This window comes from Cynocephalus volans, chromosome 9, assembly GCF_027409185.1.
Source record: "Cynocephalus volans isolate mCynVol1 chromosome 9, mCynVol1.pri, whole genome shotgun sequence".
Lineage (NCBI taxonomy): Eukaryota > Metazoa > Chordata > Mammalia > Dermoptera > Cynocephalidae > Cynocephalus > Cynocephalus volans.
In genome coordinates, this window is record NC_084468.1 from 136309482 (window position 1) to 136328541 (window position 19060).

The 19060-nt window shown below is 37.5% G+C and overlaps 1 protein-coding gene across 2 annotated transcripts in view; it reads right to left on the minus strand.

Moving 5' to 3' along the window:
- Positions 1-19060, minus strand: part of DCHS2 (dachsous cadherin-related 2) — a 220318-nt gene that overhangs the window by 24100 nt on the left and 177158 nt on the right. For both annotated transcript variants that reach the window (XM_063107351.1, XM_063107352.1), the window contains 3 exons: positions 9676-9789; positions 5253-5464; positions 2019-2170 (listed from right to left, as the gene is read on the minus strand). In XM_063107351.1, coding sequence (XP_062963421.1) covers positions 2019-2170; positions 5253-5464; positions 9676-9789 — 478 coding nt within the window. The remainder of the gene's footprint in view (positions 1-2018; positions 2171-5252; positions 5465-9675; positions 9790-19060) is intronic.

Sequence of the window (19060 nt, forward strand, 5' to 3'; positions counted from 1 at the left end):
AAATTCTTCATGGGGAATTGGAGAGAGGCACTTTTAAATATTAGGACCAATTTAAATGTTGTGAACATAGAAACTCTGACGCAAATAGGAAAAAGTTAAAAGAAGTTAGATTTAATTGTCAATTAGGCTTCATTAAGTGAGAGGAACAATGCAACAGAAAGTCATTATGATCAGAAAATGCTTAGTCCCTAGAGCATAGGAGACCTTCAATAATCTCTGAATTTGTAATCACTCAAATAGCAACTAGACTGAGATTTACCTGCAGTCATTATGGAGAGGGGAAGAAAAGTGTCATGCTTAAAATTACTGCAGAAACAATGTAGCAGGAATAGGCTTTAACATATTTATACAATAAGTATCATTACAATTAACTACGTTAAAATATTACTGAAAAAATTCCCAATAACTAATACAGGGTAATGTCTAAAGCTTTTAAAATACTTTTGAAGTAATATTTTGTAATATATTTAAAAAACTAAACACTTAATCAAGCTTTTAGAGTTGGGAGGTTTTTCAGAGGTTAATTAATCCAATCCATCCAGTAACAGATTCCATTTTAATCTGCTCTCATTGCTTAACCACATGAATATGTCGTACTTTCTCCATAAAACGTGACAGCAGTCTGGCACAGGAGAATACTGACACTTAACATTCTTTTGTATCCTGTGTTTTCCTTAAACAAGAGGTCTGCTCTGTAGCTGGGACAGTGGAGAATCAGAGTACCTGGGTACAGATTTAAGTTTGATCCTTAAATTGTTCTGAGACCCTGAAAAAGCCACTGTATGCCTGTTGCCTTATCATTAAATAAGAAAATGCCCACTTTAAGGTCCTCCTGAGGTGGTTGTGATTAAGTGAGATACCATTATGTGCACGGCCTTTTGAAAAAACATACAAAAACACGACGCAAATAGAAAGCATACTAACATGCACAGTAAGAAAGCCAAGCCTCTCTCTGACCACAGGCTGCCTGACCTCTTCTCCAGAGACAAATAAGTTTGACAGTTTCTCGAGTTTTCTTCCAGAAGTGCTCTAAGTATGTGGCGTGCTTTTCCTCAAATAGGCATGCCGTGTAAACACTACGTTGTACTTCCTTCTCTTAGCCACATGTCCTAGAGCTCTGTGCTCATCAGCACATACAGACATACCACTTTCTTTTTTTAAAAAACGAGTTTCCTGGTACTACAGGGAAGGGTGGTGACATCGTTCTTTAAGCAGTCCCCATTTGTGGGCATTCTGCATTTCTAATTTTAGTATATGTGCTGCCGAAGCGAGCATGGCATTCTGCATTTCTTAGGCTCTGTCTTTTATAGATTGTGATGCTATAAATATCTCTGCATGTAAGTCTAGACTTTTGTAGCACTGATTTTTTAAAATACGAGGGTACTTTAAAAAGTTCATGAAAGGCTTTGTATTGTATTTTAATTCTATTTTTCCATGAACTTTTTGATGTACCCTTGTACCTAGGAGACCTGTCAGACTATTACTCTCTCCTTTATGGAATACTGTGAAAGGCTATCATATCTTGGATTCTAGACACAAAGTTCACATGCTAAATGTGTGCTCTTTATAAGATCATTTTTATCAGAACATGATACAGATATAAGGACTCTGACGACAAGGTTGTGCTTATACACACAACATTAAAAAGAGAAATGTCACACAGTCTTCACTGCTTTTAAAAACAATAGCAACAGACATTTGCAGAGAGCTCGCTAGTTCAGTAGGCATCTCACAAACATGATCTTTTTAATGTCCCTCTTTAGTATTTAATAACATCACAAATTCACAAAATCTTAGAACAAGAAGGGACCTTAAAGTTCTTCTATTGTAATCACTATTTCCAAATACAAATAATTCCTAAGATTATTTTAATGTATCAAAAAGGGTGATCCTAAGTTGGATCAAAGGGAAAACACATTTTACAACTAAGGTGACATGACAAAAAGTCATGCCCAAAGCCAATGTTATCAGGAACCAGGCAGAATAGTTGATCCAGTGGACATGAATCCTGGACAAACCTGTAGGAGCTGGCCAACTCATAATCCATAATTGCAGTTGTTGTTATCACACCACTCAGCGCGTCAATCTGGAATGTTTCTTCTTGGTTGCCAGAGAGAATAGAATACTCTATGAGGCCGTTTAACCCACTGTCCAGGTCGGTAGCAAAAACCTGTGAGGAACCAGCTCTTCCGTTAGACAAGATTTATTCTGCGATACGGTTAAGCCTATTTTTCAGAGAAATGAATTATGAAAGAATCACGAATTGTCAAATGCATTTTAAAAACGATTAAAGGAATACCAACAGCTGAAGCTTACATTTAACTTTATAATAAGGTGGGTGATGGGGGAGGAAATTTTCTGCATACTTATCCAAAAGATTTCCAAATAACTTTCAGTAGGAATGGCCCATATTTTTGACAATATAATTTTACACAAATAGAGATAATCACTTGAAAATGAATGATTAGGAGATTTCCAGTACTGTGGATGGATTCACGTTAACACCAGAAAAGGAAAGAAATGTTATAGGAAATCTCCACATAGTGAATGATAACTTTTCATCTGCTCATTTTTTTTTTCCTGCTTAAAGTATTGCCTATAAAATAGGCCATGGGTAGACTTTTTATATTGTATTTAAAGTTTCATTTTAAAGGGATCTTTAAATAAATGAAACAAAGCCTAGATTTTGGGCTAAGAAATTTAGATCCTGATCACATATTTGATGAGCTGTCAAAGTAGTGTTGAGGATAAAACAAAAGTTTTGTCTCATTTTTCCATGGAGATATGTTGTTTAGTTTGCATTAAATTTTAATGACTAAACCAATCATATTACTGGATTCAAGACTTTGTGTAAGAACAAGTTGACAGATTTATTCATTTTTTAAACATTTTTATATCCTATATGTCCTCAGCCTTAGCTCACATCCCCTGTCATTGCTCCTCTGGGCTACTGTACAGGTGTCCTAGTGGGTTTTTCCTTCTAATTCTCCAGTCTCTCAGTCTATCCCTCACACTGACGCCAGAGCTCACAGGAGACATGACATGGTCCAAGTGGAGCCCCCAGGACCTCACCAGGAGGACACACAGCCAGCCACCTTATTTGGTACAGGAAGGGAGCAACACACAGTTTCCTCTGGGATCAACAAGAAGAGAAACTGGTCTGCATCTGGGGACAAATAAAATCCATTATGTCCCCTGGAACCATACACTTAAACACCTTACAGGGGCTATCTCTGGACGGTGTATCAGTTAGCGTTTTAAGGTGCTGGCAGCACACACCCACTACAGCTACCTTCACCAGGAAGGAAATGTATCAGAAAGGCAGCTCCTGGGCAAATATGCGAGCCCAAGTAGCACTGGGGGTCCAAGGCACAGCTTCCTTGAGTTGTCGCCGTCAAGATGAATAATCAGCTCTCATTTGTCTCTGTCCTGGTGTCCCTTCACCCATGATTCAAATTCCAGGGAGACAGTCCGTGTGACTGAGACCAGGCAGTCCACAACACCTTTGGTGGGGTGGGGGTGGGGCGGGCCAATACCTTGATTGACAATCCCACCACGACTGCATCCAGCAGAAGAGTGTCAGCTCATCAAAGGAAGTTTATGGGACTGTCGCCCAAAGGAGGACATACGGACAGTGTGGTGGCAAAAACAGGGAGTAACCTCCACTGGTGGTATGAGTACTGAAGCCTTCTAAGTTTCGACTTTTCTGAACAGGACAAAGGTGGATGGCAGTATAAGCTTCCTGGGAACCAAATAATCTAAAACTAGGAAGAACGAAGTTCACTGTATCTGTGTCTGACTCCGCCTTCTAGGATCTGCCGTAACTGAAGGACTGGCGGGTCAGGCTCTTTCCCAGTCGGTGTACCTGGGCTTTAAAAGTGTCGCCACCTTCACGTAGTCCACACTGAGCAGTCTAGCTCTACCGAGGTCAGCGTGGGGGACAGAGTAGTGTGATGCAATGCTGCGGGGCCCAGTGGGGGATCCTCTTGTGACAAAGTGGCACTGGAGGCATCTGCCATCCCCACTGAACAGCATCACTGGGCAGGGATGATAAACACTGGAAAAGTGAACAGCCTCACTTTCATCTTAAACATCTCAGTCACGGCTGAAACCAGAGTGAAGACACAGTGCTTCTGGAACAGGCCAGCAACTAGCACAATCAGGCTACTATAACACAGAATAAATCTGTAGCAATAGGGGATATCGGATTGTCTGTACAGTGTGTGAGGGTACTGAGCAAAAACTCCAAGACAGCTGGTCTCACCTGCACCAACAGAGGAGATTATGTGCGTCAGGAACTGCATGTGAATTAAAAGCAAGATGTCTTTCTATCGATTCAGGGGAAGGTGGCTCTACAGTGAAGAACTATTAGAGGTCTTGTCCAGAAAGCCTACTAACATGCCATGTAAATGCCTGATCCCATCCAGCCCAGAGAGAGGGGGCGTGTAATAATCATAAGGTGATGGTCACAGCAGTGGCATTCAGAGGCCAAAGGGAATGTCCCGCTCTGTGGGTAACTTTTCCAGGGGGCTGGTTTTATATGGATTTCCTTTGCAGAGTCACAGGAGGTTGGAGATCTCCTAATGCCCAGCTTCATGACTATAAAAACTCAATTTAACGGTGAAGTGAAAGGAAAAATTAGGCACCAGTCATGTTAGCAGGAAGAGAAACTATCATGATGTGTGGGTTTTAGAGCATGAACAATACTGTGATGTGAACAGATTTTCTTGTTCAGGACTTTGGGCTCTTTACTGATCTGGGGCTAGACCTGAAAACAGTGGATCTGTCCACATTCTTTTTCACCCTTTAAGACCTCATACAAATATCCTTCTGTGAAGCCTGACACTTTTCCTCCAGGAACAATTTAGTTTGTGTCTCTCTCCTCTTTTCTCTCACAACTCTAAATGCATACTTCTATTATAACACAAATTATATGACATTTAAATTACATACTTCTGACTTCGCCAGTAAATTCTTATGCATTTATAAAGTTAGTCATTTTTTTGTGTCCCTAGAGAGTCCCTACTACTTTTCAACAGAGTCCCTAGAGAAAGCAGGTGGGCAATACTTGAGCACTGAATGAATCAAGAAAAAGATTTCCTTCAGTCTAAGATTTCGTCCAATCCATCAAACATAGCACACTGAAAACATTTAAATTTTAATTTATGTGTTGAACATGGGCTTTATATATTTTAATGCTCAGTGATCGATAATAACTCTCACACACACACATATAAACATATTTTTGGTACCTGTAGGACGTGAGCATTGTAGAGCTGGCCTTCAGACACTGATGCTTGGTAAACCCTTTGCTCAAAGCACGGTAAATTATCATTCACGTCCTGTATCAACACTGCTACTTTGCTGTAGGCTCTGTGCCCACTACTTTCAGCTAAAACGATGAGTTGTACTTCATTTCTAACTTCAAAATCAAGAAACTTGGGTTCTTTCACAGTGAGTAGTCCTATTTTTATTTCCAAGGAGGAAAAAAAAAGAAAAAGAAAGAAAATGATGTTGTAGTTATTTTTTAAAAGTCCCAAATCACCTTTGAGTCACATGCTCGCACGCTCACCTGTTCCTCAAAAGCTTCCCATTGGCTGGCCTCCCTTCTCCATCGACCAGGGACATTGCGAAAAAAGTTGAGAACTTACAGATATTTGCAGGGTTCAAATGTGTGCAGAGATAAAAACTATGAAATTTTTGAAATCAGGGAGCTATCTCTTAAATCAACCTCCTCTCTACATAGTTAGCCCATCACCAAGTCTAGAAAGTCTACCTTTCAAACACCTCTTGAGTCCAGGCCTCTCAGTCTCCACTGCTGCTGCCTTCCTCCAAGCCATCAGCATGTCCCACCTTGTCCCCTCCATTAACCACTTAACTGGTCTCCCCACCAATCCAGTTTCCATTCTGAATTAAATAAAAAACAATGCTGTCACCGTCCTGCATAAAACCCTTCAGAAGTTTCAACAGCTCTTACGATAAAGTTCAGCATGTTTAACCTACAAAGTCCACTTGCTCAGGCCTCTCCCACCTTACAAGTCTCATTCTTGCAATTTGCCACTTGGCTGTCTCTGCTTTTGCCAGAACACTCATCCCTGTTCTGTTCCTTGAATGCTCCTTTCAGAGTTGTCACGCATGCTTCCATCTGCTGGAATGGCCCCACTTCTATGCCATACCTGTACCATCACTACGTCAGCCCCCAACAGACCCTCACAAAGCACCTGCATTCCTGGGCAGCAAAATCATCACTGCATTCCCATTTCAGTTCTATTATTCCTCTTGGTTTATAAGCTGCACAAGGTGAGGACTGTTACCTGTCTCTTACCCACCATCACATCCCCAATGCCTAGCTCATGGTCAGGACACTCAATAATACTTTTACACCCACATGTAAAAAGCAGAACCAGGTTAGAAAAGCAAACTTTTGGGGGGGATGCCATGCTCAAGTTTCTCCCCCAAATTAAGAAATTTACTCCCTTGATATAATTTTCTTCTCTAGTTTCTACTCTTTTTTTTCTCCACTTTACAACAAAATTTATGACTCAATTTGTTATTATCATTATTATTATCATTACTAACTTGGCTTTCACTGCAGAAATTCCATCACATAGAGGTTTTCTGAATGAACATTAATTTGGAGTTAGGGAATCCTAAAACCAAGCATAAATCTCAGCCCTGACTACTTAATTTAGGTCAATTTCCTGTCTCTACCACCAACTAATTTTGTGACCTGGAGTAAGTTATTCAAGGTCCATAAAGCTGAGTCTCCTCTTCTGTAAAAATGGAGATATTAATAATGGCTTTATTGGTAGCTGTGAGGATTTAGTTATAAAATGCACATTTTAGAATGTGTCTTTGCAGTAATATGTAGATTCCATAACATTTTACCCATGTTTGTCTGCCCCTACAGCATCAGCTATATATAGATTTAATATCTTTGTGAACTCTGAATTTAGGAAGAAAAAATTTAATAGCCATGGACTATTAGAAGTTTGATCTTCTGGTGAAAGAACCTGTAGTGTTTCTGGAAATATGGCCTGGAAGCCACAGTTCTTACTGCTTTATCTGAACCAGTTCCCCAGATAACCAAGCTAGTCCAAAGACTTCAGGCCATCCAGTATTTACCTGGATTCTAGTAAGAATCATATCATGTTCTAGTATTCTATCTTTGGCATTGAGTGTTCTGGAGTAGATTTTATAGCTTACATTCTGTTATTAGGAAAAATTAAATACTTATATTCTATATTAAGGACTCACTATACTACTGAATTTAAAATTTCATAAACTCACCATCATTTTTTGACATCAGATTTAGATATCAGTTTAGTCCTAGAACCAAATTATTTTTGCAAACCACAGTCTGTTGTGACCAACATCTCTGACAGAAAATTTAGAGTAGCTCTAACTTTTGGCAACTGGACAATTACTAAGATGCATTTTGATGGGCTGATGGTGAAAGCAGCTGGTCCTCAGAAACCTCTGAAACAAGGGCCAGTTCATTCCTGCACTGCCAAATGGCAGAGCAGCCCAAGTCTGAGGTGGGTTCAAGGCTCTCACTCAGATCTCTGTCTCCACCAAAGAGAGCACTCGGCTGGCTATCATGTTCTATTACTGTTTGTAAAGGAAAAATAAAATAGAAATGCCACACTAAATTTCCAGTGTCACTTAGTAGAAAGTGTGCCAATTGTAATGCAGATCAAAGTGGATTTTTTAATAAAAGTCTTGTGTTTAGGCTTTGATAATTGGAATTTTGCACTTGGAATGAATCTATAGTTTTAATGCTTTCCTTGCTCGGTTTTTATTTTTGGCATAATAACTGGCATATGCTGTGAAAGTTATGCAAGTAGAAAAGACAATAACCAGCCTGTGAGATGATTCAAGGCTGGCACACCTACTAGATCCACATTTTGTGTTGGATGACACGTGTATTTTTCTCAGAAACATCAAGGACGTACTGTCATCAGTGAGATGAAAGGACTACTGAGCTCTAAGAGTGTGGACAGAAACCCATGTTTTCCCTAAAGAAAGAAGTCTCACAAATACCAACTTCATGTTCATGCTTATATGTTAGTGCGCCGGTTATGTAATAACTTGAGAACAAAACTGTAGTAATATAAGATTCAGATTCTTCAAATGCTACATGCTTGATAACTTAAGCAGGTTACTTCAGTCAGTTACATACTGCGTACAGGACATGCATCTGTACAACCCCAGAACAGAATGTCATAAATATTTATGTTATCCAATAACTTTTAAACTCTCTCCTGCTAAAACTATGTATTTGAAACACTGAAAGTTTGATCGTTTTTGTTTTTATCAGTCTACTGCCATCTGTTATTTACATATACAACCTTAGTCAAGTACTAAAATTCCTGCTCATTTAGACAGTGGGGGCCAAGTTTCTAATACATAAAACTTGGAAGACACAATTCAAGCTTCAGTGAGTTTTGGGGGGACATAATTCAATCCACTACAGTACACAAGGGCTTCCTGAAGTTCTAATAATGTCTTATTTCTGGAGATGGATGGGTTTTTATTTTAGTATTGTCCATTAAACACTTTTGTATATTTTAACATACCATTTGCAGATATTTCACAATAAAATTTTAAAATAAATTTTGACATAAATAATGGCTTTACTCAAAAAATAAAGAGGTTTCTGTGATGACTTTTTGAACTTACCCTAGGAAAATTTTATCTGTATTTAAGGGAGGAAGTCTAGAAAAAATAAAGCCAAGTTGGGGCCATGTTAGCAGTGCAGTGGCAGAGGATTTAGACAGCCTGGGAAATATGCAAACTCTTTTACTCTCCTTTCTTCCTAAATTTTCTAGTTGAAACCCATCCATGGGGTAAAGAGATGAAGACTTCTGTCAGGCTACCTCAGGAAGGATGCTAACCAAAGGCACTGTGGACCAAAAAGGCATAACACCAACCTGGATGGAAAAGCATTTACTTAAGAAATTACCTGCTCTCAATTCTTCCCATGTGCATGTAGTATAAATTAAATAAAGCAGTTATATGGGAATATAGAAATTATTAAAAATATTCTTCTTGAGGTTTGACAACAAAGCAGTAGATGTGTATCTACTACATAGTTGTCAGTCAAAAAAGTATGTTTCAAATAATCAATTGATATTCATTTAAAACAAAATAAAAGTCTTACTAAAGCTCAACTGAATATATGCTCTATTTGGAAGTAATTTCTTTATCATCCCATAGAAACCTTTCCAGCCATCCTATTTTGTAGCATTGACATTCAATGGCAAATTAAAAGAATCTCTGATGGAAATTCCCTAAGGCTAGACATGCATGCTTATTTTCAATTCAACCTCAATATCAATGATCTCCCTACTATAACTCCTATTTTACTGAATGGGTGAGTAAATTATAAATAAGAACCAATTTATCTTCAAAAATTTGAAGGTCAGGATAGGTGCTGCCTGATCTGGAAATATTAAAAAGAGATTTATTTCTAGTGAGTATGTATAAACAAATAAATAGTTTTTGATTTCTCATAATTTCTTATTGGCTGCCATAAAAAATGTCTTTCTTGTTTACCTTTAAAATTATTTACCTCCAACAATTTCTACCTTTCAAATTTTGCAGAAGTATTTACTAGTAGCAACATTAAATGGATCAGGAAAATTAAGCTATTATTGGGTAGAAAAGGATTACCTGATTTGGAGCACAGGGAGAAAACTCCATCTTCATTTCCACTAAAAATTGAATACTGAATGCTGTTCTGCATTGAGTCAGGAGCAATAGCTTTTACAGTCACAACAGAAGTACCTGTAAAAATTAGGTAAAAAAGAACTGCTGTAGTAAAAGAAAATTTCATGAAAAACAAGAGCAAATACTGATTATAGATCATTTTTGCATACTATATTTTCACTTATATATTCATTCAACAACTACTTATGGTGTGTCTTCAATAAACCATATCCCATTCTAAGTGCTGGGGATATAGTGTCAAACAAGATAGAAAAGATGTCTGTCCTCAGGGTGGCTATTAACTGGTGGAAGGAGACAGAAAATAAACCATTAAACAAACACACAATCAAGGAAAATTTCAGGCTGAGCTATGTTCCCTTGAAAGAGAACAATACCTTCGACTTGATGATTTCCATTCCTCTGGGTATATTCCCAACAGTGGGATAGCTGGGTCATATGGTAGATCTATCTGCAATTGTTTGAGGAACCTCCATACTATTTTCCATAGGGGCTGCACCATTTTGCAGTCCCACCAACAATGTATGAGAGTTCCTTTTTCTCCGCAACCTCGCCAGCATTTATCGTTCAGAGTCTTTTGGATTTTAGCCATCCTAACTGGGGTTAGATGGTATCTCAGTGTGGTTTTGATTTGCATTTCCCGGATGCTGAGTGATGTTGAGCATTTTTTCATATGTCTGGTACATCTACACAATGGAATACTACTCAGCTATAAAAACGAATGAAATACTGCCATTTGCAACAACATGGATGGACCTCGAGAGAATTATATTAAGTGAAACAATTCAGGCACAGAAAGAGAAATACCACATGTTCTCACTTATTGGTGGGAGCTAAAAATTAATATATAAATTCACACACACACACACACACACACACACACACAAAACCGGGGGGGGGGAGAAGATATAACAACCACAATTACTTGAAGTTGATACGACAAGCAAACAGAAAGGACATTGTTGGGGAGGAGGGGGGGAGGGAGAAGGGAGGGAGGTTTTGGTGATGGGGAGCAATAATCAGCCACAATGTATATCGACAAAATAAAATTAAAAATAAATAAATAAATAAGATTAAAAAAAAAAAAAGAAAGAGAACAATACGGTTATGTGATAGAAGGCACTTGAAGGCAGACATTCCTTTAGAGAGGCATGGGTGCATAAGAGTGAAGGATGGGAAGCCGTAGAAGGAGCTGGAGAAGAGGATTCTTGCAGAAGGAGCAATCACCACAAAGGCCCTGGGCTGGGAAAGGGCTTGGTTTGGTGAAGCACAGTGAGCAGGGGAAGAGGCAGAAGGTGAAAATGGCAGGGTAGGCAAGGGCCAGATTTTATTCTAAGTACAATGAGAAGTCATGGAAACATTTTAAAAATAAAATAATATGATTTTAGATATAAAAAACATTTTAGAATAAAATAATCTGATTTGCTTTTTAAAAATATCATGAGTGCTCTGTGAAGAACAGAGAAAAGAGGAATAAGACTGGTTAAGATAATACTGCAATAGTCCAAGCAAGAGACACTGACTTAGGACTTTGGGAGGGCAGATTGAAAGTGGATAGATTAAAGACATATTTTGACACATTGCCCTAAACGTTGGGTGGAGGTAGGAAAGGAGATTACAGGAGTGTAACTATAAGAATTATTCCCCCAGCCAGCTTCCAGTCTAATTGTAGGTAAAAGTAACCTAACTAGAGAGAAACCAAGGACTTAAATGCAAGGGCAGGAACAGGCAGGAGATAACTTCAAAGAAGAAACAGAAATTGAGTTAATGTAGGAATTAGAAAGACAGAAAAGAAGGAAGTCATTTCAATTATGGGGAACAGACTGATTATCAGCATGAAACAAGAATTAGCAATGACTGATAGTGGCAGTAAGACAACTGCTCTGCTTAGAACTGGGACCCTATAAAGAAGGAGTGAAGAATAAGTCTAAAGAGAAAGAATGTGCAAAGTGGGGAAAGGAAGAAGAGGTATGCAAGAGTGTGGGAGACCTTGACAGTCAGGAAGATAAGTATGGCTTTATGTCAAGGATTGGCAATATTTTCTGCAGAGGGCCAGATAATAAATATTTTAGGCTTTGTGAACCAAATAGTATCTGTTGCAAATACTCGACTATGCCATTGTAACATGAAAGCAATCAATGTGTAAATGAATGAATGTGGCTGTGTTCCAATAAAACTTTATTCACAAAAGTAAATGATCCTTGCTTAATGTGATAGGAAGCAGTGAGGAGAAAAATGGGAAGTTCTTGAGCAGGGGACTGATGCTGAATGCCTTTAAGGAACCTGGGTACACAGCTGCCTGTGCGGGCAGTTCTGGGCAGAGAAACATCTACTCATCTACTGCAGCTGGAAGGGTGCCCAATGATCCATTTGGGCCCCAAGTTAGTACTCTGATGTCTTTCTTTGTAATATGTCTGCCCTTTGCTGCTCATCTCTGCTTTACTTCCTGTCCTTCTTGTTCATTTATTTCCCTCTTAGGACTGCCTCCCTCCATGTTTTTTTTTTGGGGGGGGGGGTATTTTTTATTTAATCAACTTTACTAAGGTAAAATTTACATGAAATAATATACATATATCTTAAATATACAGTTCTATGAGTTTTTACAACTGTGTAACCCGTTTTACAATCAAGATATAGAGTATTTCTAACACTCCAGAAAGTTCCCTTATGTTCTTTTTCAGTCAGTTTTCTTTCACTTTTGGACCCAAGCAATCACTGATCTGTTTGCTATAACTCTAGATTAGTTTTGCCTCTACAATTTCAAACACTTGTGAATCACACAATACCTAGCTTCTTTTGCTCAGCATAATTTTTTGAGAATTAAGGATGTTGTTTTGTGTATCGAGAGTTCATTCCATTTATTGCAGAGTAGTATTTTATTGAATGGGCATACCACAATTTGTTTCCCATTCACTTATAGATGGACATTTGGATTGTTTCCAGTTTTGGGCTGTTATTTATAAAGCTGCTCTAAGCATTCATGTACAAGTGTTTGCGTGAACCCATGTTTTCACTCTTCAGGGGTATAAATTTATGGTACGTATATGTTTAACTTTATATGAAATTGCCAAACTATTTTCCAAAGTGGTTGTACCATTTTGCATTCCTGCTAGTAATATGTGAGAATTCCAGTTGCTCCACATCAACTAGTATTGTCAGTTTTTAATTTCAGCCATCTCAGTGGATATGTAGTAGTATCTTACCATGGCTTTAGTTTTAATTTCTTAATGTCTGAAGATGTTGAGCATCTTTTCATGTGCTTATTGGCCACTTCCACACCTCTTTCTAATTCATCTTTATTCTTTGGCTTCCTGTTTTCTACTCGCCCACCACTTCTGAGAAACTTCCTCATAGTTTTTTACTGGCCCTAGACCTCTGGTCTTAGACCTATAACTTGTGGCATCTACTTTAGACTCCCAATGTTGAAATGACCCCACTTAACCTCTTACTGTCATCCTGCCCCACAGGATGACACCTACTGCAAAGGTATGCATGTTGTACTCTGACTGGGGAGAAACGGATAGGAGGTAACTCTAGAAGAACCCCCTTTGCTCCTGGGTGTACAGCAACAGGGTCCTTGCAGAAGGTAGTGGCAATAAGGCAAAAAGGAAAAGTGAAAGAAAACATTTTAAAAGGAAACAGGAGTGACATGGTGTCAGAGACAAGTACAGAGCAGGGTTTATTAACTCAGATGCCTTTGGGTAAAAGAAGGAAGCACAAGTGAAGAAGGTGGGTGAGAAGGACAAGTGAAGGGGTCGTACGAATGGAGGAGGCCAGAGACTGCCTGACGTTGCAAGGTACTCAGCTTCAGCTTATTGCTGCTAGCAGGGAAAGGAAAATTCAGGATGCTTAAGTTCTGGTCTTTCCAAGAGAAGCTCAGAAACTCATATTTAGTTTCATGTGAAATCTCCCAATTTGTAAACTCTGGAAAATAATTTAATTTAGGAAAAAAACCCCAACACTGTGAAGGTTGAGCAAAACACAGCTATGGTCTGATTCCAGTTCTGAGTCTGCCTGTTTAACATCACCAAACCTCTCCATTTTTGTCCAGCCCTTTTGGTGCATAGATTGCACTACTTATTCCTCATCCACAGATTTGGACTGAACACATTTGGAGACTGATTTCATCTCCCTGCTTAAATTGGGCTAAATTCCATGACAGCAGAGAAGGTTTTCTATATATTTGTATTCTATATATTTCTATAATTACATATTAGTTGTGCCTTTATAATTTGATGTGCTTGTGAGTTATACAGTATATGACATCTTTTTCTCAGCATAATTTTTTAGAATAAAGCATGTTGTTCTGTATATCAAAAGTTTATCCCTTTGTACATAGTATGTGCTTAGTAAGTATGGGGAAAAGGGAGGTTCAGAAAGGAGACAGAGATTAAGATGACAGAGTAGATAATCCCCAGAATCACTCCCATCACCAAAAAATAAATTTGCAATGATGAAAGCACAAAATTGCCACCTTGAAATCACCAGAATTTGGGGGAAGAGGCAGAGAGGCATGGAAAGCCATGGCAGGCAGAAGAAAGGATTGCTTCAAAATGCCCCAGCTGCTCCCCCAAACCAACATGGTGCAGCATACAAAGAAGCTCCCTGGAGTTTGCAAAGACAGTGCAGCACTATTTGCAAGAAACTACTCAGAGCATGCAGGGGAGAAAAGTGTCACAACCACTGGGAAGAAAAGATCACTACAGAATGCTCTATCCCATCCTCCAAGCTGGAGTAGCTGCTCATGAAGTTCCCCTATGCCCACATAGATGCAGGGGCCACAACTGCCAAGAGAAAAGGATCACTTTGAAATGCTCTATCCCCTCCTCTCCAGGCCAGCATTGCACCAAATGTAAAGGCCACTAGACCTGCAGTCTTAGAAGTGAAAGGAGAGAGTAAAAGGTGGGTGTTTGATTTTCCTAGTGGATTGTGAGTTTTCCTGGGGGACTAATTTGTGTCCTGCTCCATGGGAAACATTTGGAGTGCTGGGGGCTGATCCACAGAAGTGCACTGAGCCATGATATTAGCAGATGCAGCACAGAAGCCAAGTAATAAAGAAGGCCAGTGCCACAGTGCTGTAGTGGACACAATCCACTAGAAAAGACTCAGTCCAAGGCTGGATTTTGCATGCAGCCTGGTTTCTCCTGTGAAGTCTTCCCATGACACAAAAGTGGCTAAAAGGCCAACAGTTAAATTGAGGTTCATGCAGTAAGTGTTCCTCAGATTATGAAATAACTGCAAGGCAGCAATTTAGCTCAGGCACAACATTCACATTCCAGCCTCCACAATAAGTTTTCCCTAGCACAGGAATAAATGGGAAGACAGAAAGTTCTGGTGCAGTGTTTAAGTGGTGATGGTTGCTATAAATCCTCCACAGATAAAAAACAACTTCAGGTCAGAGATAAAGTTCTGATATTTAGCAGTAAAGGTCTAACACCACCAAAGAACACCTGCAAAAGCAGAAAGAGGTAGCTGTCTTCTCAAATATACAAGCATAAACCTAAAGATACAAAGATTGAGAAAAAACAGAGAAATACGACACCACCAAAAGAAACCAACAAAGCTTCAGCAATGAACCCAGAAGAACAAAAGACTTATGAAATATCTGACAAAAAATTCCAAATAATCTTCTAGAAGATGTTCAGAGAGTTACAAGAAAATATAGATAAAAAATTAAATGATATTTGGAAAACAATCCAGGAGCAGAATGAGAGACCAAAAAAAAAAAAAAGAGTACAATCAATTTAAAAAAAGAAAAACAAATAAAAATTCTAGAAATAAAGAATATATCATCTGAACTGGAAAAAAGCTCCAAAAATATTCTTGATCAAACAGAAGAAAGAATCATGAGCTTGAAGATAGACATATGAAATTAGTCAACCAAAGGAGAAAAAAAAAGAGAAAAAACAGACTGCAATAATTATGGGAAATCATCAAGTGAAATAACCTTCATATAATTGGAGTACCTAAAGGAGACAAGAGAGGAAAAGACCTAAGAAGCATATTTAAGGAAATAATGGCTGAAAATTTCTTTAGTATAAAGAAAGATAAAGCATCCATGTATAAGAAGCTCAGACATCATCAATCAAATTTAACTGAAATAGAAATTCCCCAAGGCACAGCATATCAAATTATCAAAAACCAAAGACAAAGAAAGAATATTGAAAGTAGCAAGAGAAAAGAAACACAACATTCGACAGAGCCCAAATATGACTTTCAGTGGCTTTCTTAGCAGAAACCCTAGAGGCCAGGAGACACGGAGATGATATATTTAAACTACTGAAGAAAAAGACCATCAACAAAGAATTCTGTATCCAGCAAAAGATACCTTTAAATATGAAGGATAAATACTTTCCTAGACAAACAAAATCTAAGGGAATTAACACTACACCTGCCTTACAAGAAATGCTAATGGGAATTATTTAATCTCAAAAAAGAAGATGCTAAAATATAATAAGGAAAAATTTGGAGGTATAAAACTCACTTGTAAAGAGAATACAGACAAATTCAGAATATTCCAATGCTGTGTGATGAATAAACCTCTTAAATCTTTAGTATGAGACTAATAGACAAACCTATTAAAGATAACAACAATACGACAACTGCATGAGAGATTGGCAATATTAAAATATGTAACTTGAAATAACAAAATGTCAAAAAGTGGGGAATGACATTGAAGCATAGAGTCTGTCATTTTTTTTCTCTTTTCTTAGCAATCACAGTTAAGTTGCAATTAGTTTAAAATAATCTGTTATAACCATAACATGTTTTTTGTAAGCCTCATGGTAGCCATACCACAAAAACCTATAATAGATATATTAAAAACAAATGAAATCAAAATATGCTACTAGAGAAAATCACTTAATAACAAAGGAAGACAGTAAGATAAGAAAAAAGAAAAAAAGTATCCACAAAATAATTAGAAAAATAAGTGACAAAATGGCAGTAATAAGTCCCTATCTATCAATAATAACTCTAAAGTGTAAATGGATTAAATCCCCCAATTAAAGCACGCAGAGTAGCTGAATAGATTATAAAACATGAACCAACAATATGGTGCCTACAAGAAACTCACTTCACCTATAAAAACATACATAGACTGAAAGCGAAAGGAAGAAAAAAGATATTCTGTTCAAATGGAAACCAAAAAAGAGCAGAGTAGCTATACTTATATCAGATAAAATTGACTTCAAGCCAAGAACAGTAAAGAAAGATAAGAAAGGTGATTCTATAATGACAAACGGATCAATTCCACAAGAGGACATAACAATTCTAAATATGTATAAACCCAACACTGGAGCACCAGTTATATAACCAAATATTATTAGATCTAATGGGAGAGATTGACTGGGGACTTCAATACCCCACTTTCAGCAATGGACAGATTATGCAGAAAGAAAATCAAACAAGAAACATCAGAGTTAATCTCCACTGTACTCCAATTGGACCTAACAAACGTTTATCGAACATGCCACCCAAACCCTGCAAAATACACATTCTTCTCAGCAGCACATGGAACATTCTCTAGAACAGACCACATGTTAGATCACAAAACAAGTTACATCAAGTTTTTAAAAAACTGAAATCATATCAACTATTATTTCTAACCGCAACAGAATAAAACCAGAAATCAATTACAGAAGTAATATTAGAAACTGTACAAATACATTGGAATTAAACAAGATGCTTCTAAACAATGAATGGATCAAAGAAGAAATTGAAAAGGAAATTTAAAAATTCCTGGAGACAAATGAAAATGAAAACAACATACCAGAACCTATGAGATACAGTGAAAGCAGTTCTAAGAGGAAAGTTTATAACAATAAATGCCTTCACCAAAAAAGGAGAAACACTTAAAATAAACAACCTAATGTTACATCACAAGGTACTAGAAAAATAAGAATAAACCATACTCAAAATCAGTAGAAAGAGAAAAATAACAAAGATCAGAGCAGAAATAAATGAATTAGAGATTTACAAACATACAAAAGATCAATGAAACAAAGAGTTGGTTTTCTGAAAAGATAAACAAAACTGATAAACATGTAGCCAGATTAACTAAGAAAAAAGAGAGAGAAGATTCAAATCAATAAAATCAGAAATTAAAAAAAGAGACATTACAACTGATACCACAGAAATACAAAGATCATGAGAGACTATTATGAACAACTCTCTGCTAACGAACTGGAAAATCTAGAAGAAATGGATAATTTCCTGGACACACAAAACTTACCAATATTGAATCATAAAGAATTAGAAAACCTAAACAGACAAATAAGTAGTAATGAAGTTGAAAGGGTAATAAAAAGTCTCTCAACAAAGAAACGTCCAGGACCAGATGGTTTCACTGCCACATTCTACCAAACATTTTAAGAACAACTAATACCAATTCTTCTCAAACTCTTCCAAAAAACTGAAGGGGCAGAGTGAGGGAATACTTTCAAACTCATTCTGTGAGGACAGCATTACCCTCAGACCAAACCTGGACATGAACATACACAAAAAGAAAACTATAGACAAATATCCATGATGAACATATACGTGAAAATCCTCAATAAAATGCTAGGAAACTGAATCCAACAACACATTAAAAAAATCATGACCAAGTGGGATTCATCCCAGGGATGAAAGAATGGTCAGCATAGGCAAATCAACAAACATAATAGATCACATCAACAGAATGAAGAAAAAACATTTGCATCCATTGAAAAGAAATCATTTCAATAGATGCAAAGAAAGCATTTGACAAAATTCAACACTTATTCATGATAAGAAGACTCAACAAAATAGGTATAGAAGGAATGCACATCAACAAAAGAAAGGCCATTTATGACAAACCCACAGCTAACCTCATACTGAACAGACAAAAGTCAAAGACTTCCTCTAAGATCTGGAACAAGACAAGGATGCCTTCTTTCCCCTCTTTTATTCAGCATACTACTGGAAGTTCTATCCAGCACAATAAAGCAAGAAAAAGCAATAAATGGCACTCAAATTGGAACGGAAGAAGTCAACCAATTTCTATTTGCAGGTGACATGATCATATACATAGAAAACCCTAAACACTCTGCCAAAAAAATACTAGAACGAATTGATTCAGTAAAGTGGCAGGACACAAAATCGGTACACAAAAATCATTAGTGGTTCTATACTCCAATAACGAATTATCTGAAAAGCAAATAAAGAAAGTAATCCCATTTCCAATAGCTACCCCCAAAATGAAATACCTAGGAGAAAATTTAACCAAGGGGGTGAAAAATATCTATAATAAAAAACTGTAAAACATGTATAAGAAACTCAACTCAACAGCAAAAAACAAAAAAATTAAAAA